We start from the raw sequence: 24870 nt of genomic DNA on the forward strand, positions 1-24870 counted from the left end.
TCTGGGAAGGTGGAGGCTCTCATTTGAAACATTTCTTTCCACAGAAAATGGTTGTAAATTTAGCGACTGGAGAGGTTAACCATTTCTGTCCTCACCCATAGCAGAACTGCGCAAAAATGAAGCCTTGCGTTCATATTTATCTTTGTTTCGCGGTGTATTTCGATTTGGTCTTTTCGAAGGATGCCCCGGCTCTTGGGTCTGAAAATAGCCCGAGGCTTTTGATACCAGGTAAGACATTTGTAAACCACCATTAAGCTTTTAAAACCCTGAGTTTTTCGACGGAGAAAATTCAATTTCAGCGCCTCCAGTGAGCCAGTGCTGTATTTAGGACACGATTAATCTTGCTCATTATTCCTGCGTCATGGTCTATTGCTGTGCATTGTCAATAACAGGGTTTCTTGCTTTGTTTTTTTCTTCCCCGTAGGTATTATCAGTGATCAGTATAAATATGAAGTTAATCAGACCCATAGTGTGTTCTCATACCGGGAGGAAGAACAGGAGCTTTTTGTCGGAGGCACAGACTTTGTTGTAAAACTCAATGCAAATAACTATAGCGTCATAGAAGTGAGTAATTCTTATTTTTTTGTGTGCTTAAAGTTTTTAGTTTTCACTTGATCACCTGCAGTCTTCATGTGCATTGACGCCACCAAAGGGAAAGGGAGTCAAGGGCACTGACAACCCTTTGTTTGCCACCCTCCTCTCTGGCCAGAGTCTGATCTAAAATCTTGAATTAAAGACAGGACAAAGCTTCAATGAATTGCAACGTTTTAGCACATTTATATAAATACTTTTTTAATTATTTATTTTTGTCCTATTTAATGCCTGTTTTAATGTCTCAGTCCTGGCCCCACCCATACTCGGGTCATTGCCATAGGCTGCCAGACCTATTTTACTGTATGTAAGACAGAAATCCAGTTTGAAAGATTACAAAGAAAGTTTGACTGCTTTGAAGGGAAACACACAGGTATTAGAAAAAAGTAGATGAAGATGACTTAAAAACTGCCTTAAATCCTTTTTCTGTTCCATATTTGTGTGTTTGGATGACTTTGATAACAAAACTAGAGATTGCAAGATATTTGGAAAAACAAAACTTACAATTACAGCTACAATTTAAAAAGTATGACTACAAATATTATGAGGACTACAAGAGCATGTTCTAACATAACACCACCTAATATCTGGTATAAAGGTGCTGACATATTACTGAAATTTGGACCAAAATATTAGATTCATGCAAAGTAACATACCTAAATAACATGACACTAAAATTAATTCTGGCTTTTATTTCTCCTGTCTCACCTCATAAGTTGCCCCTATTTGGCTCCAGCACCATGTCTAAAACTATATATACTATATATTCTCAGTGTCAGGATTTATCTTTTAGCTTGATGTCTGCACAGTTTCTTAAAAGAGGAAGAGTGATTCTCAATCTTGGCACATATTGGGTGCTATAGTAAGAAATGGCCTGCTCATATTGTGTGTGTGTGTGTGTTTTATCACTTCCTCATTACTTATAGTCTTCACACTTTTATGATGAATAGGTCTTGATCTCAGATACACTCTTTTTAGCTTGTGGCAATGAAGCATTTTGAGTGACATGTTGTTGGTTAAAACTTGGAATGTTTGATTGAAATGCAAAAAGAATAAATATTTTTTTATTACATATGTTCTTGGCAGAAATTTCCAATAAGAACAACTGAACACCATAAGTGCTCTGACGTGAGTTACTCCTGCAGAAATGTACATAAGCTAAATTTAAACTAAACACACCGTCTCAGTTTTGTTTAACATTGCACTGTGTGTTTTAGCGTCCCTGTAAAAATGTAATCACCGTCATTGAGAAGTTTCAGGATGGCATGTTTGTGTGTGGAACCAACGGACACAAACCAAAGTGCTGGAAACTCGTAAGTGTCTATGTGAACATCCGCATAAACATAAGGTCTGTCTGTAATGTACTGCAGTTTTCTTGTGACCTGTTGACTCGGCAGAGACAACAAGGCAAAGCTGAGTAAAGCGGGGGCAGCTGCTCTTACTGTGAAACTTTGCGTCCTTGATGTATAATTAAGTAGGGTGTTGGATGTCTGGTGATCCATTATTTGCTAATGCAGTTTTCACCACAGCTCCCTTGAAGTGTTTTTGTTTTCCTCTTCTGTGCAGTTGCCTTCTGTGAAGAATCAGACCTATAAGATAGAGGAGAGTTATGAGGGAGCAGGCATCTCCCCACTGGTCTACACGCACAACTGTTTGTCGCTCACAGTTGGTATGTTATGGATGGATTTTTAAAGGTTTTAAACAAGATTCAGTGCTGCATGCCATCTTGCGTAACCACATCCAGTTGTGTTTTAAAATGGCTGTAACAAGGTTGCCTTCTCTTACTCTTACTCTTCTGAATAATTCAGTATTTCTGCTGTTTCAGATGGGGATTTATACGCAGCAGCGCCTTTGGACATTGAGGGAAACTCTTTGCAGTTCAGGAGAAAAGCTGGCAAGCGGACTAATGTCTGGATGTACGACAGATGGTTATCGGGTGAGAGTGATTGGGCTTGATGTTACAGAGGAGCTCACCACTGTGATGCGCAAATGAATAATTTATACACAGCCTTGCAAAACTTAACTATTTTAATAGTTATGTCAAATGTATAAAGTTTAATGATTCAAACACTAATGACATTAAAGGATATGTTTGCTGAGCTGTGGGGGGTCTGAGTAATTAGAACAGTCCCAAATCTAATTCTGTTCAAAGCTGGAAATCAAACATTAAGTAGCCACTTGTGTGTTATGAAGTAAAATGTTTGCATAAAAATAAAAGTCTGTGCAAAATTTATGATTTTTGGTTTACTATTACTTAAGCAGTTTAAAAAAATGCAACAAGAGTGCATGAGAAAAGGTCAAAAGAGGATTGACTTTTGTACACAGACATCATTAATCTTGGTGTAGAGTCTTTAAGTGAAGCAGACCACATTTGTAAAAATTACTCACTTTCTATGCCTAACTGTTGGCATTAAAGAAAAGGAGTTTGAAAATAGTAAATTGGCAATAGTTCTTTTTTTTTCTTCTTTTGCTTTGGTTAACTTTATCTTGTGCTTCCCACATATGCTTGGCTTTGCTTTGCTGTGGTATATCTTGTTTTTGTGACTGTTATGCCTCACCACTGGTCAATAAAGACTGTTTATGGTTGCTTTAAACAAAACGTCATCTTGCAGAGCCTACATTCATATCAGCATCCTGGGTGAAGCGTAGCGAAGATCCGGACAATGAGAAAATCTACATCTTCTTCCGCGAAAAGAACTCTGACCACAGCCCAGACGCCGATCCCTGGATTTCTAGGGTGGCCAGAGTTTGCAAGGTACAATGCACACTGCATACAGCTGAGCTACAAATGTGACTGCTACCTAGCCAATTGAAAGCTTCTGTTTCAGTGCCATACTGTCATTGCAGTTCAAACACAACCAGATAATTTGTCAACATGTGACGACTGCAGAATTGATACTTTTCAAACTGTTAATAAGCTGTGAGGAAATGACTATCATTTCAGAGAGCAGAAGGTTTTTAAAATGGACAGATTTTAATGTACTGACTGAACCACATCAGTGTCTACACAAAAAGCTACGTGCTCAAAGTTTTGCATTGATGCTTCAAAATGGTGGAGAAGGTGAGCCGTGAACGAAGTCCTACTGTTTCCAAGGTCAGTTTGCATTTTTGAGAAAGAAATGTTCCTTTTGGACAGATTAACTCAATTTTTGCGACAAATAAATTGTGGACACATTAACAAAGATTAAAGATACTGTTGCAGCATGACTTGCCAGCAACAAAAAACAAAAACATGCCCAGCACACTAAAGTATTCATTACATTTTGCAATTTAATAATGCATAATTGGGAATTCATATGACAAATGCAAAGCTGTGCAAATGTATAAAGTGGCATGAAATATTGTTTTCAATTTGTTTTTCTAAAGAAGTCTGAAGATTTGTGTATATGTAATGAGCCTCATTTATTCTGATGGATTCTTCATTTCAATAAAACTCCCTCTGTTCTGTGATGTTTGTTGGAGAACATTAAATGATTAAAAAGCATCTTGATACCCAAGGATCACAGCAAACGCGTGCAGAGAAAATGAAAGTAGGGTTAGGTTATGAAATAATATCCTAAGCCTCAAACATTTCAGAGAACTGTTGGCTTCTTCGCACCAAAATGGAAACAGCATAGCACTACAGCAAGCCTGGCATGTTCATCCATCAAACTGACAGGGAAAGAAAATCAGAGAAGCTAATTTGTTGGAAAATGTGCATAGGTCAAATGAGACCAAAACTTAACTTTTAGGGTTGAATGCAAAATACTTGGTGCAGAGAAAAACTACCAGTGTGCATCATTCTGAGCACATTATCGCCACTGTGAATTATGGTGGAAGTAGTATCATGCCGTGAGAATGCTTTATTTTTTTTCTCAGCAGGAACAATGTAAACTGGTCAGAGTTGACGTAAAGCTGAATGGAGCACAAAACAGGAAATGTCTGCAAAAAAAGATTCCAAAACACTTGAGACTGGGGTGATGGTTCACCTAAACTCGATTGAGAATCTGTGGCAGGGTTTGAAATTCCTTTTTACATCCAATCCAACTGAGCTCAAGCTATTTTGCAAAAATAGCGTTTCGGTCTATAGATGTTCAAAGCTCATTGAGACATAACCCAAAAGAGTTGCAGACGTAAAGCATATTGACGGGTGGTTCCAGTGTGTTGACTAAGTCGACCTGACTTTATATTGATGCAACACTGAAGTTTTAATTTTGTAAGCAAAAAATTAAAACAATGTTTTTCTAGTCTACATAGGTATCACCAACTTTGCATTGGTCTATCATAAAAAAACATCTTAAGTTGAGGGGTGTGAATACTTTTGCAAGACACTATATTACATTTTCAATAACATTTATATTGTACTATCCAAATTGTGTTGTATGTTTTCACTTCAGTTTGAGAGTGGTGAACAATTTGTGTAAAACGGACACATTTAAACCCGCATGTTCAATGACAAAGGTCAGCATCACTGTTTGCTGTTGACATTACCCTTCAATAGGGAACAGTGGAAACACAGCTTCTGTTTGCTGGGTAATCAGCAAGTTATGTTGCAGTGTTGATAAGTGGTGCTGATAGTTGCTGTCCTCGATTCGATCATAAGCTAAAATAAAAACAGAAGGGGAACTAAAACACTGGTGCTAAGGTTTTCTGAGCAACATGTTAAGACTACCATGTCTCGACATGTTAAGACACAGTATATATATATATAATCAAAAAAAGTGTTCCTTAATTGAGCACTTTCTGCAGGATGTGTTTACTTGCTAGAAAACTAGTGATCAGGTCTGAAATCTTGGTGTTGTGATGGACTCAGACCCGAAACTTCATAGCCACATCGAGACAGTTGCAAAGTCGGCCTTCTATCGCCTGAAGAACATTTCCAGGATTAAAGGACTAATGTCTCAGTGAGATCTAGAGAAACACATCGATGCATTCATCTTTAGTCGCGTTGATTACAGCACCAGTGTCCTTGCACTGACTCTTTGTAGCTCAGTGATTAGACTTTACAATACTGTTGGTTTATAATTCACTGAACTACTTGGCACCACACTACATTAAAATACATTAAAGATCTGCTGTTGTTGTATGAACCTTCTAGACCTCTCAGGTCTTCTGGTTCTGGTCTGCTCTGCAGCCCCGGAACTAGAACCAAACATGGAGAAGCAGTATTAAATATGCACCACAAATCTGGAATAAAGATCCAGAAAACTACAAAACAGCTGAAACACTGAATTCCTTTAATTCTAGACTTAAAACTCACTGGTGCAGAGTTGCTTCTGAACCATAAGAAATGTGACGCTGACCAACATTTTGATGTGTAATGATGGCATTCGGCAACATGCAATGTTTGCTGGTTTTCTCAATTGTTGACTGCATGTTCCATGACTTGATATTGTTGTGTTTTTATGATGTAAAGTACTTTGAACTGCCTTGTTGCAGAAATGTGCCCTACAAAGAAACTTGACTGATTGATTTTTTTACTTCCATTACCATAAGCCAAATTGCAGCTTCCTATGTTACTGCTGTGTGGAAGTAATATCATCCATGCTAAGAAAAACCTTGAACAGTTCTTGCACTTCATCTCTAAAGTGGGTGCAGTCTCAGATATTTAACTCTCTATGGACAAAATAAAAAGAAAACTGATTCTCTTCCTAATAAAGTCTTTTGACATTATTTTTGTAGACCGATGAAGGTGGATCAAAAAGATTCTTCCAGAACATGTGGACGACTTTCCTAAAGGCTCGCCTCGTCTGTGGGTTTCCTGATGAGTCACTGTTTTTCAATCGTCTCCAGGACATCTATGTGGTGCACGCCGATGACTGGCACCAAACCAGAGTCTACGCACTTTTCACAAGCAGCTGGTGCAACACTTTTCCGTTTTTTGTGTGTGTGTGTTAGAAACTAAGCAACGGCATAAGAAGCAGTTGCATCATATTTATTTTTAGTTGTTGCTCAAACATCAAATTTAAGATTACCAAAGCTTTTCTTTGAGAACAATGGAGCTGCCCTCACCACAGCATGAAACATTTGATTAACCGCTTAAACTGTGATGGCATGAATGGTATGATGACCTCTCATTTCTTTTTCAGGAACTCAACTGCGGTTTGCATCTATTCAATAGAAATGATAGATAAGATATTTGAAAACTCAGCTTTCAAAGGATATGCTAACGAAATCCCTACACCAAGGCCTGGAACTGTAAGAATCTATTTTCATACTTCCTCTTCCTTATTTTTGCCTGTGTATTTTTGAGAATAGTCATTCTCAAAAGGCTATTTAAAATGGGCGTGTTGCAAAAATGGGTGTTGCTATGGAAGTTATGTGAGGTTTACCTCATCGTGTTCATGTATTTGTTGTGGATATTGTGGGTTCTGTCATGAGCTAAGTTTTTTTTATAATGTGCTGTGGAGACTATGTGATGTACATGGGGAAAGTTTGTCTGCCTTTTACAGCAGACAAATCTGCTGTAAAAGGCGTTTCTGTATGCCAAAAAGGTGCATCAAAATGGCTTATAATGTGACAGAAAAAAAAGTAAAAAATATTAAAAAACTTTGCAAGGAACTGTTGCAGTAAACATAGGAATTATTTGGTGTTGAGTACAATCTGGTAGTTTCCAACTCAAGTGATATTGTTGCTAAAACCTTGAAGTGGTTGGCATGTGTTACCATTCAGATTCTATGTAAATTAGGTGAAGAATTCTCTCCACATTTTCTCTCATTTGGTTTTACTTTTTGTGATCCAAGTAATTTTGTTGCCTTTTCTTAAACATCGGCTTTTTGAGTAAACTTTTGCATGATTGTGTTTTTGTAGTGCGTCCCAAACAGCAAAAGCCTGCCCCGGGCCACAGTGAACGTAGTGAAGGATCATCCTGAAATGGTTGACTGGGTGCATTCCCTTCATTCAAAAGCTCCTTTTTATGTAAGCAACTATAATTACACCAAAATAGTTGTTGACCGGGTTCAAGGAGCAGACCAGCAAGTGTACAACGTTTTGCTCCTTGCTACTGGTAAGCCAAGGTTGCTTTGTGTCAATTTGCCTTTTCTTGGCCAGGAATTATGCATTATTTACAATCTCTGCTGGGAAACAATGGGCTAAAAATGTATCCGTCCTAGAATAACAACACTGTAATGGTTGTTCCAACAGATACTGGCAAAATCCATAAAGTCCTAGAAGCTGGTTCAGAGCCTTTCATCATATTGGAAACGCAGATCTCCAAAATTTCATCTATACAGGCAATGACGCTTGACTCTCAAAAGGTACAGTTGAGTTAAAAAATATTTTCCTCAGTATTGTTTGTAATGTGTTTAATTGCTTAACATTTTGAAAAGAATGAGAAATGTGCAAAATACAACCGGAAATGTGTTTCTCCATAAAGCTTTAGTTAGTTGACCAGAAATGAACCATTTTAATCTGCTCCCGGTTTGCTGGTCCTTGACCTCTCTGTTTTTGATTAGTCCCAGCTCTGTTATTGCAGTTATCACTCTCTGCTACACCTGGCAGCTATCTCCAAAGAACCCCTGTTGGGGGTTTGATGCTCAAAGACACAAACAAAGCTTTGTATTTAAAATTGGGAACAATTGCTTAGTTGTTAGACAGAAGTTCATTTCTTGCCTTTTGTTTATTCAGCAAAGCAGTTCGAAACTGTGAAGGGAGGAACAATGGAGATACACTGGGAACACAATTCCAAGGCTTTGTGAGCCTAAACAAAGGTCAAAGGCAACCAGAGTACAAGTAGACTGTGTGACAAAGAACTTATTTATTCTTATCCACCTTCCTGACATAAAGAAATGAAAAGGATGGTCACTGAGAGTTTTCTTCAATAATTTTTAAAACACAAATGAATGTTACTTGCTTCAGATTCACTTACATAAGTCAAAATCAAAGAGAATAGTAAACTATGGAAGAATGAATGTAATTTTTACATTTACGTATACTATATTTTGAATGACACGCATTTATAAAAAATACCTTTTTTTTCATATTTCTCAGAAAAAGTTAGTGGTGGGTTTCTCTGATAAAATATCTACAGTGGACCTTCAAAAGTGCAAAGTGTACAATGCGTCTTGTGCTGACTGTGTCCTGGCACGGGACCCCTACTGTGCATGGACCACATCTGGATGCACCCCTTCTAACCTGTAAGTACAAGCTTTATTCTTCACATATCTAATAATAGTCCAAAATGTCCACTCAGTTCTCATCAGACAGATCTACAACAGCCATTGTTTGGATTGGTGGGGTCTTGGTTCCCACAGACTTCATCAAGCTTAATCAAAAGTACTGATCAGAGTTGTTTGGAGTCTTGGTAAACATCTTGATTAAAAATCATCCGTCCATCAATTTTCTGTACACCCTTTGTCCCTTAGTGGGGTCGGGGGGGTTTGATCAAAAATCAAGTGGGGGAAAAAAAACTAAACAAAAGTATTGTTTTGTAAAGATAATAAGTATTGATGTATATCATCTTTTATTGGATAGTCGTACACTAATTTTAGAACTCAGAAAAATCAAACTGTTGGAGTACCTTTTATTTTTCAGTGCAGTAAAATATCCCCCTTTAAGAAAACTTGCTTAATTGACTCCTAAGGCAGGTGTAGCAATTCCTTTTTATATCTTTTCAAAAAATATGAGAAAGCCCTGATATTATCATGACTATTGAGAGTTAGCTAATTGGAAGCATTTTGTCAAGCATAAAGTCAAGATGAGAATTGCAGTTGTCCCAATTCGATAAAATTTCCAGGACCCTAAAGGTGCCATGTTCATCAGTTGGAACAATTGCGAGCAAGCAGAAATGTCTAGTTGTAGATATTATCCACAGAGAAGCAAGTGCTTTACAAACATCAAAAAGATCACTCAGCTAGGAAGAATCCATTCTGAAAGCTACATAAAAAGCCAGATTACTGTTTGCAAGTGGAAAGGTTTTCTCTTTTTATGACCTGTCCTGTGGTTGTCTGTTATGTGCCGTTTGGTATGATGTATGGACATATAAATTGCCTTTTGTCATTTTTTCACAGTGGTGGCATTCAAAATATAAAAGATGGACATAAAAGTGTTTGCTCACAAAATAAAGTAGCGAATGGTAAGTTATAAAATGCCACATGCTGTACCATAGCAGCTTTGTCACATCTTTACCTAGCTGCCTTTTCTTTTGTTTTTTCAGAGTCACGGGGAACGACCAGGTCCAAAAGGCAGATACGTTCACCAGAGAGTTCAGGGACAGTCCACTCAGTCCCCGAAGGTGTCCCTTTCTATCTGTCCTGTCCTATAGAGTCTTATCATGCAAAGTACACCTGGAAGCATGGAAGTCACGACAGACCGTGCCTGCAAATGCTTTCTAACTGTCTGCACCTTATTCCTTCAATGGGACCAGAGGACTATGGGGAATATGAATGCGTCTCCACAGAGAAGGAGTACAACAAAAGTTTGAAAAAATACTTTCTTAAGCAGCAGTATGAAAAGCAAGACGGCAGGTCTGCCAATTATAAACCGAATGATGCACCAATCCTTGCTCCTGAGCTGTTGTGGATTATACTCTGCACTGCAGTGCTGTGGGAAATTTTGAGATAGTTTCTGCTAATTTGGGATTTGATATCAGTTTTCTCAAATAATGGCAGGCTGTACCACAGTTATAACATCAAATTAAGCTAAACTGACCTTTTAGTTTAGACCTTTTAGCCTTTTAGTTTGACCTTTTTTGTTGTGAGACTCTGCTATGGCATGCACATCTTGGCAACTTTTACTAAATAGTTCTCACTGGAAAAAAAAGGGAGGTTACCTCTGTGTCATGTTATTGGGAGGATGGAAAGCTTGATAAATAGATGGAGAAGGATTTCATTTGAAGTAATGTTTTGATGGAAGAGCATATTTAAAAGGCAAAGAAAATGCATTTCTGGCTCACCTACCCTTGTACACGCAAATGTGCACACGCTGGCTAGCCACGCTACTTTTGTCACTATCGTGTCTAGGAAAAACTGATGCTTTTAGCTCCCTGTGTGTTTAGCCATTACCAAGGAAATGAGCGGAGGCGTAGCTAGAGGCACCGGAGTGAAGCTTTTTGTCATCCAGTCTCTTTGGTAGAAAGAGAGATGACGAAAAACAAATGACCAATATTATCGCCCTTATTTTATTATCAAGCTCGTTTTAATTTATCATGCAGTTAATTCAACTGTCACCTTTTTTTCTCATAAGGAGCCTGACAAAAATAATTAGATTTCTGATAAAGTGGCTGAGACTAGAGCTTCCTCTGAAGTGTGGCTTGACTCAATCTTAGAGACGAGGTGAGGACCTCCAATATCTGGGAGAACTCAGGGTTCGGACTCGGTTCCTCCGCGTCAGAATGAATCAGCTTAGGTGATTCAGACATCTGATCAGGAGAGTCGGCGGCAGAACCAGCACTCTTCGAAGGCACTAAATATCCCTTCTAGCTTGAGAATACTTTGGGATGTCTGCAAATTCATCCAGCACTGTGTTTTATGTTTAAAACTTCAGTAGTTTTTTTGGTTCTGAGCTTGTTTTGTGGGTGAAGTCACAAAACAGTGATTTACTTGTTCAGCAGCTGAACAAGTAAATCACTATCTTCCAGCTCAGGTGTTTTCACCCTGATGGATTTGCACCATAGCTGAGTTCAGTAGAATTCAATCCACTGCAGCTAAGGCAATTATTATTTTTGCTTACTTTGAGCTGGAACATGTAGTGATTAAGGAAGAAAACGGCACACCCAGACAGTATTTCATTGCAGTAAGAGAAATGAAAGGAAGTTGCAGGAGGCATTTCATTTTTTTTTTTTTTACCATCACTGTTATGCTTCTAGAACAGAATATTTTCACTGTTCTCATTAGCTGAAAATAGTTTATCTGCACTTTTAGATCTTGTGTTTCCCATTAAAGCAAATAAAACATGAAGTTTCCGTGCCAAGAAAGGCAGAGCTCATCCTGGGCATGGCTCTTGCCTTGGCACGGATAAGAGTATATCTGTATTAGATGGTTTGAGAAGGGGTGGAGTAATAAGGGAAGTTGAGTTATTTAACTTGTTTTAATAATTCCTTTCAGTGGTCAGTGAAAAATGTGCAGTCAAGAGAGAAGAAACAGCTGTAGGTAACATGAAGTGTATTTTTAACTGAAAGTTGCATTTTCCTAGCATGAACCTTATATTGCACTATATTAGTGTTTTTTAAAACTGTATATTTTTCTTACATTACAAAGGCAATACAATGTTAAGCAGCTGAAACTCTGGGAAAACTGTAAATTTGTAAGCTAAATTTTCGGAGCAAATGCGCGCTCAGGATAACGCCGGAAAAAGAAGTTGTTCAGCAGTTAATGACTCTGGACAAAACAAAGGAGATGATCATTGACATGAAGAGGTTGTGACCTGAGTGCACACTACTTGGCATCAACTCCTCCAGCAGCAATATGGCAGACGAGAATCCTCTGTGGAAACTAATGAAGGGAGCCAAAAGGACTGATGTAGTGTCCGTTCCCTGTGTGCAGGATCGCTTTGCAGCAACATAACATTGAACAGTGTCAGAGATTCCTCCCACCCTCTATTTGATGTTTTCTTTTTTTGTTTTTTTTTTAACTGCTGCCAGGCAAACGGTACCACAGCATCAACAGAAACCCCCTGACTGCTGCATAGTTTTCTGCCTCTAGTTGTTAAAAGGCTGAGACTTTTAACAAAAGTTAATCTGACTTTCCTGCTGTTTTGATTAAGCACTTTACATGATTCCATTTATTTTTAGATCTTTTATCTGCTTTGTTTCTGTGTTCTTTTTGTATTTGGTATTTTACTAGAATTATCATCTAAGCTAACTTCAGTGAGAAATATGTTTTTGTGGACTCCCTCAGCCAGAGAAATGTACGGATGGGAACTCTGGACAAGGTGTAGCCACAACACTGGTCAAATGTGCCCTAAGGTCCACAATTGGGTAAGCATGGAAATTATAGACCATGGCAATAAACTGACTTGATTTTGGTTCCTCAAACATTCATTAGAGTGCATTAACCTGTTTGAAAATGTCACATTACAAAGAGAATATTGTTAACTTGTAGGTCACTGGTGACCCAAAAGAAACATTCGTAAATTAATGTGAATGATGTCATAAATGGCTCTAACAGCAGAATGCTAATATATTTTTTTACCTGAGCCAGGTTGTTGATGTATGTGGCCTTTGACTTTTAAAAACTTAGTACTCACCAGATTTAATAAAACATAACTCATGAGATGTAGCCATCTGGTGCTTTCAATGTGTTAATTTTCTGAAGATTCACATGTTTTTACTTTGTGAGATTCATGAAGCCTCTTTCCCCAGGGACCCAATATTCACCGTTCATTCTGGTATACGTCTTCATGCCCCTTAAAATCAAGAGAATCTTATAAGTGCTGCACTTTTAGAGATCCCATGACAACTGTCTAATCATCACAATTTGTCGCGCAGTCAAATCCTTCCTTCTGGACTTTGTTTCTGCTTCCAAAAGCAACCTGACACAGGAAATGCTTTCTTGTTGCCTAATACCTCCCACAAACTGCAATACGCTGGTCAGTTCTGTTTCAGTTCAGAACTGACCATATTGAAAGTGTTAAAAAAATGCTTTTGTCTTTTACTCAGTAACATGATTAAAAAAGCAGATAAAACGCAACATAGCATGTTTGACTTCCACAGGTTAAAATTTCAATTTATGGCAAAAATCAAAAGTGTGTGATGCAACATGCATAGTATTCCAGTGGAGCCTTTTTGTTGCAACAATTTGATGCCAAAATCTGTTCTACACCAATTACAACAGTAATGTCTGTACGAACAGTCCATGTGCTGAAGTAGCCTTCATCACCAAGCATAACATGCAATGGAGAGATCTGCTGCATTTTTACAGAACCTGGGATGCAAAACGAGACCTTCCTTTTACTTTTAAGTTAAATATATTTTTTTGGCTGTTTTTGAGGTATCAAATTTTGATGTAACATGTTAATGCCAAAACATGTGCAAAACCATTTCTCATTAAAAAGTTAAAATGCCTTTCAAAGATAACACTTATTTCAAGACTGTATTCTAAGGCAGGAATGCCTTGGTAAATCAGGACACTAAAAGTTAATCTGGCTTTTCTGGATCTCAAGGCTAAACGCTCTTAATAACGATTAGGGAAACACTTCCCGTTTGCGCAGATAACAGTTACAGCCATCATCTCTGAGAAGCTCCACAAAAGTATCTTATGAAACCATTTAAATCCACTCCCATTTAAATGGAACCATGAACTACATGCTATTTTTTTTTTCTTTTACTTTATTATTCTTTTTTTCTTTTTTTTTATGAAAGCATCACCACCCAAACAAAATTTTGTGCCAACAGATTGTACTCACTCAACATAATAAAGATATAGCTCACTATAAAAGATTCTAGAGGTTTTCAGAAAGACCAAATACAAAACGCTGGTGATGTGTCTGCAGTCATATATGTTTTGTTTTATTTTTTCAGATGAAAATCAGGTGTTGGTGCAGAGCTTTGGGTGTTGTCACACTTGGGTAACTTTAACAGATACTCTGGTTTACAGTCTTTTAGCTGCCAGACATCTTTTAGATTACTAATAGACATTACAAGGAGGTTGGGGATTTTATTTTTTGTGTGCACTGGTTTTTGTGGGGAAACCAAATTATGAGTCACCCTCTCAAGTCACCCAGCGCAGTTAAACACTCCATGTTCTCATTTCGACAGTAAAATAACAGAACCTGGTCAAGATGTCTTCTGCAAGCTTGTGTCTGGCCTTTGTTCTGTGCAGCTAAGCTGATTGGATTTTCCTTTGGTCTATTTAAAGAAGCGTTCTCTTTATCTCTGAAGCTCTTAGCCGGATCAGTGACACTGTGTAGTCTGTTTTGACAGAAACGGCCACTGTGACCTTCTTTTACCTCCGTCGTGTTCCGATTAGAAGCAAACCTTGAACCAGTTCCATGGTTTCCTGTTTTGCATATGGGATGCAGAAATCTGCAGGGTGGAAGTCAAAAACTAAACTTTATATAAAACAGGCACAGTGTTTCTTAAAAACATACACGCCCCTGTTGCAAGGCCAGGTTTTTGTAAAGTAAGAAAATGAGATTGTCATTAAATTATTTTTAAAATTTGTCCTCATAAGTTACATTCTAGTTATCCTGTACAAAACAAGCCAATTAGTCAGAAGGGGACAAAATGCAAAAAATAAAAAAGCACAATAAGCTGTTACGTGAGCATGCCCTCCCTTAAACTAACACTGTTGAACCACCTATGCACAATGACACTTGCTTTTTACTGGTTTTCACATTTTTCTTAGAAATGTAAAAAAATGGGACAAAAATAAATACAAATTAATAAGGAATATGCAAAATTAACTTTAATGGACACTCATGTAAAAGTTACTTGCAGGACAAGTAAACTTTGAGGGAAAGTTTAGTTTTAGGTCATTGTAATTTCTTTTTGACAGGAGAGGGCGCTATTTGCATGCAAAACTGGCCTTTGTTTTGTTTCCTTCTTCAGGTGCCTCCGATAAAATTAGGATCTCACCAAAAATGGGAGGAATGAATGGATGGAACAAACGTGTTTGACCAAAAGCCATTTACCAAAATTAACATTTTTATACAAAAAAAAAAAAAATCATGTTAATAGATTTTTGGTCATTTTACCTGTCAAAAACCTATTCACCATCTTGCTATTTAGTTTATCAAAGAGCAACCTGACCATTGAAGTCTGGTCAGGTTGTTATCTACTTTAAGTGGCACTCTGTGAAAAATGTTGAGGCTCCTGCTTTAACTCAACAAACTGGGTCAAATTGTTATGCTTGGAGAAGTTTAGAAAGGTTAGAAAATATTGTCTTGACATCTCACACAGCACTGTTCAATCCAAAAACTGCAAACTTACCAAAATATTACCATCCGTTTGCTTGCAAGAAGACCATTAATCAGAGCAGCAATTATGGTAACTCTGCAGGAGCTGCAGAAATCCACAGTTAAAGTGGGGCAATCTGTTGACATAAATATTATTTGTGCACTTCACGATATTGTGAAGTGGCAAAAGGAAGTCAACAGAATCCCCAGTTATATTTTACCACAGGGGACACAGCATGCATGTAGGTGCTCTGGTCAAATGACATAAGTAAAGTTTCTGGCCTACATCAACAATTTTATTTATTTATTTGTATTTTTTTTTTTGTGGGGGGAAGTTACTTCACATTACTCACAATAGATAATTCCCATCATGACTCATGGTGGTGGTAGCAGCATGTTGTAAAGTTGATTTTTTTGTTTTGTGGTTCAAAACGAGGGACTGGGAAGGTGGTCAGAATTGATGAGACCCAACGTTACGAGTTATTCACCCAAAAAAAAACAAAAAAAAAAAAAACAGTTAGGCTACAGTGGAATAGCCTAGTTAAAGCACATTTGTGTGTTAGAATGGCAAGTCAAAGTTCAGACCCGAATCTATAGAGAATCTATAGTGAGGCTGGGGAAATTATGTTCACAAACTCTAATCTGAATGAGTTTGAGTTGTTTTGTAAAGAACTGACATACATTTAATTTTTAAATGTACAAAGCTTGAAGAGACATGCTTCCCATAAGACATGAATCTGGGATTTCAGCAACAGATTGTACTACAAAGTGCTGACTCGGGGGACTGGATAAGAATACACACTTCAGTTTTCAGATTTTTATTTCTCAAAATGTTGAAAACCGTGAATAATTTTCTTCCACTTTATAATTAGACTTTCTGTTTTGTGTTGGCATACTACACACAAAAAAATACTTTAATGTGACAAAATATGAAGCTCAAGGGGAAGATTAACTTTTTTAAGGGAGTGAAAATGTTTAGCATTTCTTTATGGTTAAACCTAAGGCGAAACTGTCTATTCAGTTGTTTGGACTCAGTGGAAAAGTTCAGACTGAACGCCAGAAGGTGGCAGCATTTAACCAGGAACAAGAGTTCTGATTACTAATATCGGATTATGTTTATAAAATAAAATAAAAAAAAATAAGAAGCCTAAAATAAAGTGGTATGCTACATGCGAAATAGAAAATTTCCCTTTCCAAGAGATTTGCTTGTCTGATTTTTTTCCCCCTGTATTTTTTAAATACAAAATCTATAAGACTGCAGCCTTCAACCGTGTCGCCACTTGCGGAACAACTATCTCAAATCATAAAGTGTGTTTACAAAGTATTTGACAGACAAAAGGCTGCACCCAGACCGAAAGAGGTCAAAGACTGGGCTGGAGTGCGAGCCATAAATTAAACATCAAATGTTAAATTATGAATTCTCTTTGAGGGCGGAGGAGCCCCGAAGCTTCTGTATCTTTAATAGCGGCCAGAGAGATGGGAGAGGCTGCGCGTTCATGTCCCCATTTCTCGCTCCGCAGCGACGGGAGCGCGCAGCGGATCCTTCACTCGCACTGAGAAAGAAAAAAAAGCGGCCGACGGACCGCAACAGCGACTGTCCAGGGGAAGAGGGGGAAAAAATGTTCCTGCCACCGTCCTCCTTCCTCAGTGCTGTCCAGCTCGGCAAAAAATATGTGAAGGGATCTACCACGCGTGCGGATGCCACTTTTTTCCACATTTAAACTTGTAAAATCTAGAGGATTGCAAAACTCCGTATAAAAATAACAGGAATTGAAGTTAACTCTCAGAAGGTAAGACGATTCGATAAATAATCAAGCCAGTTACTGTAAGTGTAAAAGATGAGGTGAAAGAGGCGAACTGGAGCAGCTTCTATGCATCACAAAGGACGTTTACCCTAAAGTTCAAAACGTTTTGCATGCCGATTTAAAAGATAATACTTTGATAAGCATTGCTAAGAATAAAATGTTTTTGGTTAAAATTAAAAGAGAAAACGTGGTTTAGTCACCATGGACAGCGCCGTTTCGCCTGGTGCGGAATCAGAAGCGCGCCCGAAGGAGGAAAGATAATTTGACCCCGGAGTGTCTGCTCATGTAACATCACAGCCTGCAATACAGTTTTACTGTGCCATTATTTACATAAATCAACTAAAGTATTGCACGTTAAAAAAGATAGAATGTAAAAAAAAAATGACACTTCCTTTTTCTATCAGATCTAATCATGCTGTGACATCCGCTGTGGTTTTGTTTGCAGTTGTTAGTAAATACATCATTTTGAAACATGCATTTAAATTATACGAGTAAGAAAACTGCAAAGCATTTTATAATGTTTGTTCATTGGTGCCTGCAGGTACAGAAATGGCTCGAAGGCTCCTGCAGCTTCTTGCTTTGTGGACCACTTTGACGGGCGTTGTGCAGAGCTGTCCGGAGCTCTGCAACTGCCAGGATAAATTTGCCCACCAGTTTGCTGACTGCGCCTACAAAGATCTGCTTAAGGTGCCCGTTGGCTTCCCCTTCAACGTTACCACCGTCAGCCTCTCAGCCAACAAGATCACATCCCTGGAAAGTAACAGCTTCATCAACATCACTCAGGTCACCTCTCTCTGGCTGGCACACAATGAGATCGACAGCATACAGACAAACACCTTGGCCCCTCTGATTCAGCTCCGCAATCTGGACATCAGCAACAATAAGATTGTGAACTTCCCCTGGGAGGATTTGCGGAACCTCACAGCTCTGCAGCTACTGAAAATGAACAACAACGAGATGGTCAACCTTCCGAAGGACGCCTTCTCCACACTCAAAGAGCTCAGATCCCTGCGCATCAACAATAATAGGTTCACCACCATTGTGGAGGGCACCTTCAGTGCCCTCTCTCTGTCCCATCTGCAGATTTACAGCAACCCGTTCACTTGCTCCTGCAGCCTAGAGTGGCTGAGAGATTGGATTGAAACCACAAAGATTTCTGTGCCAGAGCCTAGTCAAATCCTGTGTGAGGCCCCTGAACATCTGAAGGGTGTGCAGGTTTCAAAGATTCCTAAATTGCAATGTGAAGCCCCTAATGTCACCATAACCTATCGACCAAACATAGAGAACACTGTTCTTCATGAAGGCATTTCGGTCACCTTAAACTGCGAGACAAAAGGAAGCCCCATGCCTCAGGTCAACTGGGAGGTGATTGCTGGGAGTCGATTCTACCGCTTCCCCCTGCCATCCACCGCAGAAGTAAATGATGCGCCAATAAATGACAAAACAACCAACAATAGATTCCTCATATTCAAGAACGGGACTCTCGCCATCCCTCACATGACTACAAAGGAGGATGGTAATTACACTTGCTCTGCTGTGAACGAGTTAGGTAAAGCAGAGAGAAGTGTCAAACTGGCTCTGGCTCCCAGCCCAAAGCAAGGGAGCAATTCAGTCCCGGATTCAACTCTGGACAAGAGCCATGTACCTGGCAAAAAGCATTCAGACCCCAAAGTGACCAAGAACAATGTGATCAACTATAGTAATAAGAATGAGGAAAAGACAAAGGAACGCACAGACGACAGTTCAAAGCACAAAACCAGCGGCTCAGAGAAAGCGGGAGGTTTTTACAAGGACCCCAGCTTTGGGAGCAAATGTGGTGTGAGAGAAGGCAGCGAATACATCTCCAATCACGCCTTCAACATGACCCTGGATGACCTGAAGCAGTACACCTTCGATTTTGGTGTCATTGCGTTGGAAGTTTCAGAGACGGAGGCCAAAGTACAACTAAACCCTCTGCAACTCCCCAGCAGCAAGTCTAACCTCCATCTGAGTCAGGCTGAGAACCAGGAAATGGTGGTCAAGGAGCCCTTTGGTCAGCGGCAGTCTTCTTCCAGCAAGGACACACTGGACATGCTCTACCTCTGTGTGAAAACAGGAAACGGACACTCCCTGGTGCAGTGGTCCAACATAGAGGAGGGGGTAAATGCATATCGTTTCCACGACTTAAAGCCCGGCACCAATTACACTCTCTGCCTCACTTATGGGGGGCAGGACTGCCAGGTCCAAGTAGTCTTCACGACAAGAAAAAAGATCCCCTCCCTGTTAATTATTGTGGTTGTCAGCATTTTCCTATTGGGTCTGGCCACTGTCCCCTTGCTGGGAGCCACCTGCTGCCATTTGCTGTACAAATACCAAGGAAAGACCTACAAGCTGATCATGAAGGCGCAGAATCTGGATCAGGTGGAGAAGCAGATGACACGAGATTTTGATCCGAGGGCGTCTTTTGTTGAGTCAGAGAAAACCTTCAACCCGAGTGAGGTGGGAGAGGGAGAAGACGAGGAGGAGGCCGAGGGAGACAGAGAGGGAGAGGAAGGAGACGTCGATAGGGATGGGGATGCTGATGGGAGTGTGGTGACCGAATCCATCCCCGGATCCTCATCGAAAACCAATCCGGAGGAGTTCGAGGTCGGCTCCGAGTACAGCGACAGGTTACCGCTCGGAGCGGAGGCCGTCACAATCTCGGAGGAAATTAACGGAAACTACAAGCAGCCCAGCCGCTGAGCTCCACGGACGCCTGCGAGTATTGTGTAAAATAGTTTACTTTAAAGTAGCCCACATTCGAGCAGGTAACCCACGCCTCATCGAAACACGTGATTTTAAAAGAAAGCGGATTTTAATTATTTATTTTTTACCTCAGAGTCCTTCAGTCGCCGAGATTGTGAATTAATTCGTGTTGCATTTGTAGTCTGTCGTGTTTACAGAACAAGCACAGATTTAGACAGCTTCTCGGACCTCACCAAAAGAAAGCAGCAAAATGTTCTCTTTCTGCAGGACAAGCACACGCGCAGGCGCAAATTAGACAGAGGTGCGGCGAGTTAGATAATTAAAAGCCAAATGAAACCTTAATGGCCATTTTGGGACCGCAAAAAAAAAAAAAAAAAAAAAAACTCAACCAAGCAAAGTGCCATAATGTTTTTTAAAGTCGTTTTAATAAGCAGACGTCAGGGACGCTTCTCTTGTTAACCTGTGTGCGTCTTTGTGCTCTGCTTTAAGGCCGCCGTTTAACATCCTCTCAGGTGTCACTTACTCACTTGAAAGTGTTTGATTCAGTGTGATGTGGCGTTTGATAAGGTGATCAGGTATTAGAGTCGGGAAGAGCGCACACCTGCGCCTTGTTCGCTGTCCTGTCCGTCCAAAAAGGGAGATTGCGCTTTCAGCTGTGTGTGTTTGATGGTAAAAAAAAAAAAAAAGAAAGACAAAAAAAACAATTCTAGGTTATTTACTGATAAAATGTTGTTTCACGTAACGTATAAAAGGCTTTAGAAATTATTCAAAGGGTGCTTGCGGTACCTATACTGTCTTTCTTTTTTTCTTTCGTCTTTTATTTGTTTTTATTTCTTTTAGTTTTTTAATTTTTTTTTTTTTTTACAAAGAACGCGTCCATGGCATGTCACGCGTGTTTTCCTTGTGTGGTTTTTGATTAGTGTAGTCTGTAGGGCTTTAGATGTTGCTGTCTAACTGTGATGTAAATCCCAGCAAATTACAGTTATTTCTTTTATTTTTATTTTTTTTTATGGGTTTTACTTTATTTCCAGTTACAGCGAAGCGGGATGACAAAAAGGCACTCGGAGCGCCCTGCGGCTTCACTGTCCTGCATTTTTGTTACATATGGTGAGTTTTTTGTGAACAATGTTGTAAAACCAAAACATAAAAACGTGACCTTTTACGATTTTTTGATATAAATCTATGTAAGTGGAATTAATAAAACCCATAAAATTAAACGGATGCTCTGTTCTGTCTTGATTTAACCGTACATTTTTTTCTAAATATGATAAATGGCAGATTTTTTTCCCCCGGAATTCTAGGATAAAAGAAACAATACCACTAGTTAAATATGAACGGAATTTAAAGGGTGAAATTTAGAATTACTAAAGCATAAAGTAGAAATCTGAGGATTTGTAAGCGACATTGAGACCAAATTCTCGTATATCCCCAGGTTCCCTACATTTTTTAAACTTAAAAAAGAAAATACACAAAGACGTATCACATTAATTCAAATGACTTGTTTAAGTTTTATTGACACATTAATCAGAAAAGTGAAGCATGACTAGACAAGGTAAACCACAATAGAGCTGTGATAACAATAGAAAGGGCTTTTAGCAGCAAGTGCGTTTGGACTAAATGGGACAAGACACGATTTCTATGGCAGCTCCTATTCCACAGATTAATAATTAAAAAAGAAAAACATTTGTTTATTTATAAATAGTTCTGTCAATATTCTCTTTATCTCTATATAAATACCTTCTGCTGAAAGATGGTTCATTGGACTCTAGTCACATGTTCAGTGTAGGGAACTAAACATATGTAAGTTCTGCATTTCACAAAAGAAAACATGATTATTTTAGAGGGTTTTAAACTCTGGTGCAGCTAAGGTCTAACCCAAGGTGAGCACATTCATTTGTTGCAAATTATATTTAATGCATTTGTAGGAAAAACCAGAGTCGGGCAAGCTTTCGCATCAGACTGAGCAAAAATGCTCCAGTCACATGACCAAAACAGGCCTTACAATCTTTCACAGACTTGATAAATAATTCAAAACGAGGCACTGTTTATAGTCTACGGACATGTTGCCTCTTTGGGGATTTTCGTGATGGATCAATACAACGTAATGCATAATCTTAGAAATGGATAATGAATGGATTTTGGTCTGGACTTGGACTGTGCCACTATAGCTCACGTTTATGAACCATACCGCTGCAACACTTGCTGTAAGTTCATTGATGTTTTTCTGATGAGGGGGTGGAGCTATGTCCCAGTCTCAAGTCTTTTGTTCCAGGACTGTCCTGTATTTAGTTCATTCCAACTTATAGTCAGATCTGACCTGCTTAAGTGTTCCTGCTGAAGCAAACTATCCTCACCATGGTGTGTTACCGTGAGGACTTTTTGTTCAGGATGATGTGCAGTGTAAGTTTACAACCACACATTTTTACACTATGTTACATACAGGCTGAAGAGTATAATATTGTCCTGTTTGTCCAGAGCACGTTCTTCTACATTTGTCGTGTCCTCCTCATGGACTGTAGGGCATGACTCTTCTATAAAGACCAGATTTTGTAAACTGTACTGTAGTTGCCCTGAACAACAAAAATCTCCACACCTGAGCTCTTGCTCTCTTGCAGCTCCCCCAGAACTACAGTGGTCTTTCATTTAGAGAAGATGGACTCAAAAGTGGCATACGAGATGTTCAAAGCTTGATATATCGCCTTATATCCTAACTCTGATTTTAACTTTCCCACAATTGTATTTATACTGAAAGTTAATTACATACAATTGGAATAATTGTGTGACCTCTGAAGGTGACTCACTGTACTGCATTTTATTTCGGGATACCAGACTTAAATGGGCTGACTACAAATCCATGTCAAACGTTAGAGTTTTTATTTATCATAACTATGGAAGACCGTGCGTCTTATTCACTGCATTTCAGAAATATTCATTACTTTATGTCATGTGCTGTCACAGACAGCACATGACTGTGACTGCAGCAATCCTCAGAGGTTTGTGGTTGAAAATGTGTAAAACCTGAAGCAATTCCAGGGACAGGAATACTTATGCAAGACACTGTATAATGCAAGTTGCGGACATCTATTGCAGGTTTGGAGAAATCTCATAAATTATTGCAGCTTCTGAAGCCAATACATTATGAGGGTTAAACACTGGTTCAATTGCTGGCTGCTGCTGCCTCCGCCTCCTTGGGTATCGCTTCCTTTTTGCTGCCCTGCTTGCTGTTCCGGTTGAGGCTTCCATTTAGAAAGTTATCTGCCGTCTGAAGCTGGAAGTGCTTTCTGGTGCCCACCAGGGAGGGGTTGTTAACCAGAGTGTACAGGAGTTGCCAGTGCATCCGAGCCCGCTTGGCACTGGAGACTTTGTGCAGCTTTTTCTCCTGCTGCACCAGCTGGATCCCTGAGGGGAGACAGACAATATGATGGTCCCAACAAGACACTGAAACACACACACACACACAAAAGAGATCTTTTAGATTCAAAGCTGAAATGAGGTCCTCTTGTATGGGCCACCAAGGGCTTGAAAGATACAATGAAAAGAGTAATATTAGAAAGCAATCATTTTTTTTAATCCCCTAAGTGTTGTGGGAGCATACTGGCTGAAAGCTTGAATCCCTCGGGCAGCATGAATATGTAGCAGGCAATTAGTGTAGCTCATCTGTTTAATCAGCTGCTGAAGATGTAATCTCTACAATACAATAGATTATCCCTGATAGATGCATTGTTTTCTGGATGCAAACAAGCAACATGTCCACAGCATGTCTGTAATTAGACTCAACTGGAACCTGCATTCCTCAGCAGCTGATGAGTCCTGATGAGTTTTCCCTGCTTCTCTCTGACTATCTGCGTGGGCGACTGTCACTCACCTCCCATTCGCAGCTATGATTATAGTTCAGCAGCAGAGCCTCCAAGCAGCCCTACTCGCTGTGAGTAATTAAAAGTATAAAATTGGTTTCATCTGAATGAGGAGAAACAACAGTTTTAGCAGCGATGATATTGTCTTTCAGGTGATGGAAGCTCACCGGAGCAATGAGGGACGCTGATTTATTTATGGAAGATTTGATTGAGACCAGCAGCAGAGCTGTAAATTATTCCTCAGCGAGACTCAATTTGTTCCAGGAAAATTAAATCAGAACTGCGAATCTCCCATCTTGAGCATGCGTGCAAGGCAGCTTTGAGATCTGATTATGTGCTACCACGTCTTGATTTCAGATAAAATTAAATAACTTTCCGTCTCGCTTTCAGTGCCAATATCGGGCCGGCGTTCATCTTTAACCTTGTGAGTTATTTTCTGGTGTAAAAACCCCCCAATTAAAATGCTAGCAGCAACTTCATGGTTTGTAAGACGCATCTGTTTCCTCGGAATCATTAAGGTTATTTAGTGTCACTATTAGCTTATCACCACAATCAGTGGCGCAACTGCACATTAATCAGGTGGATGCGAAAATATAAATCGGCCCCCCCGAGGCAACGCTACGTGGAGTGTAAAACTCGCTACATGTACCTCGTTATGCCCGAGAGGTGAAGGGCATAACGCTGAACTGTATGGGAAAACATAATCGGCGCGTCGCCCCCTCCAGACGGGGTTTTGGCGCCCCCTCTGGTGCTGCGCTCCTATGCGTTGCATACGCTGCATACCCACTTTTTGCGCCTCTGACCACAATCAGCAATGTAGTTTAGCAGTACAATCAGCGACCGCACAGTTAAATGCATCATATTCTGCTGTCAAACTCATGGCATCTCAAGTTCTTTCCCAAGCTCTAATTGAATAAACCGAATAAAATAAACTGGAAGTAGCACTATTTCTCAGATCGGACTTTTCACATAAAATAACTGTTTAACTGCAAGGCCCATTGAAATGTCCCTTTAGATGCATCCACCAAAAATCGATCCTTCTTCACTGAAGAAGAATTACATGTTTTGTAATTTCCAAAACATGA

The 24870-nt window shown here is 39.4% G+C and overlaps 3 protein-coding genes across 8 annotated transcripts in view; 2 read left to right on the forward strand and 1 right to left on the reverse strand.

Annotated features, from left to right (window-relative positions):
• sema7a (semaphorin 7A (JohnMiltonHagen blood group)) lies at positions 1-23425 on the forward strand. Of its 3 annotated transcripts, XR_001662697.1 has the most exons (16): positions 2-228; positions 425-564; positions 1678-1719; positions 1809-1904; positions 2158-2260; positions 2417-2527; positions 3204-3346; positions 6253-6431; positions 6660-6768; positions 7381-7576; positions 7714-7826; positions 8560-8705; positions 9579-9643; positions 9725-10189; positions 11318-11320; positions 23415-23425. XR_001662697.1 is itself a non-coding variant. In XM_016673729.1 (14 exons), exons 1-14 carry the CDS (start codon positions 117-119, stop codon positions 10129-10131), a joined length of 1947 nt encoding a protein of 648 aa, XP_016529215.1. In that variant the 5' UTR covers positions 1-116; the 3' UTR covers positions 10132-13137. The 3 variants fall into 3 exon arrangements, 2 of the variants coding, with proteins under 2 accessions (XP_016529215.1, XP_007556862.1); XM_016673729.1 differs by lacking the exon at positions 23415-23425 and having other exon boundaries at positions 1-228; positions 2173-2260; positions 9725-13137; XM_007556800.2 differs by lacking the exon at positions 23415-23425 and having other exon boundaries at positions 9725-13137.
• On the forward strand, positions 16886-20633 carry islr2 (immunoglobulin superfamily containing leucine-rich repeat 2). Its single transcript, XM_007556801.2, has 2 exons — positions 16886-17192; positions 17749-20633. The coding sequence occupies exon 2, from the start codon at positions 17757-17759 to the stop codon at positions 19926-19928; it is 2172 nt and encodes a 723-aa protein (XP_007556863.1). The 5' UTR covers positions 16886-17192; positions 17749-17756; the 3' UTR covers positions 19929-20633.
• stra6 (signaling receptor and transporter of retinol STRA6) overlaps positions 20780-24870 on the reverse strand; it is a 21456-nt gene continuing 17365 nt past the window's right edge. For all 4 annotated transcript variants that reach the window (XM_016673728.1, XM_007556806.2, XM_007556805.2 and 1 more), the window contains exon 18: positions 20780-23330. In XM_016673728.1, the coding sequence (XP_016529214.1) occupies positions 23089-23330 (242 nt within the window). In that variant the 3' untranslated portion in view covers positions 20780-23088. The remainder of the gene's footprint in view (positions 23331-24870) is intronic.

Source organism: Poecilia formosa, unplaced genomic scaffold, assembly GCF_000485575.1.
Source record: "Poecilia formosa unplaced genomic scaffold, Poecilia_formosa-5.1.2 Scaffold81, whole genome shotgun sequence".
Lineage (NCBI taxonomy): Eukaryota > Metazoa > Chordata > Actinopteri > Cyprinodontiformes > Poeciliidae > Poecilia > Poecilia formosa.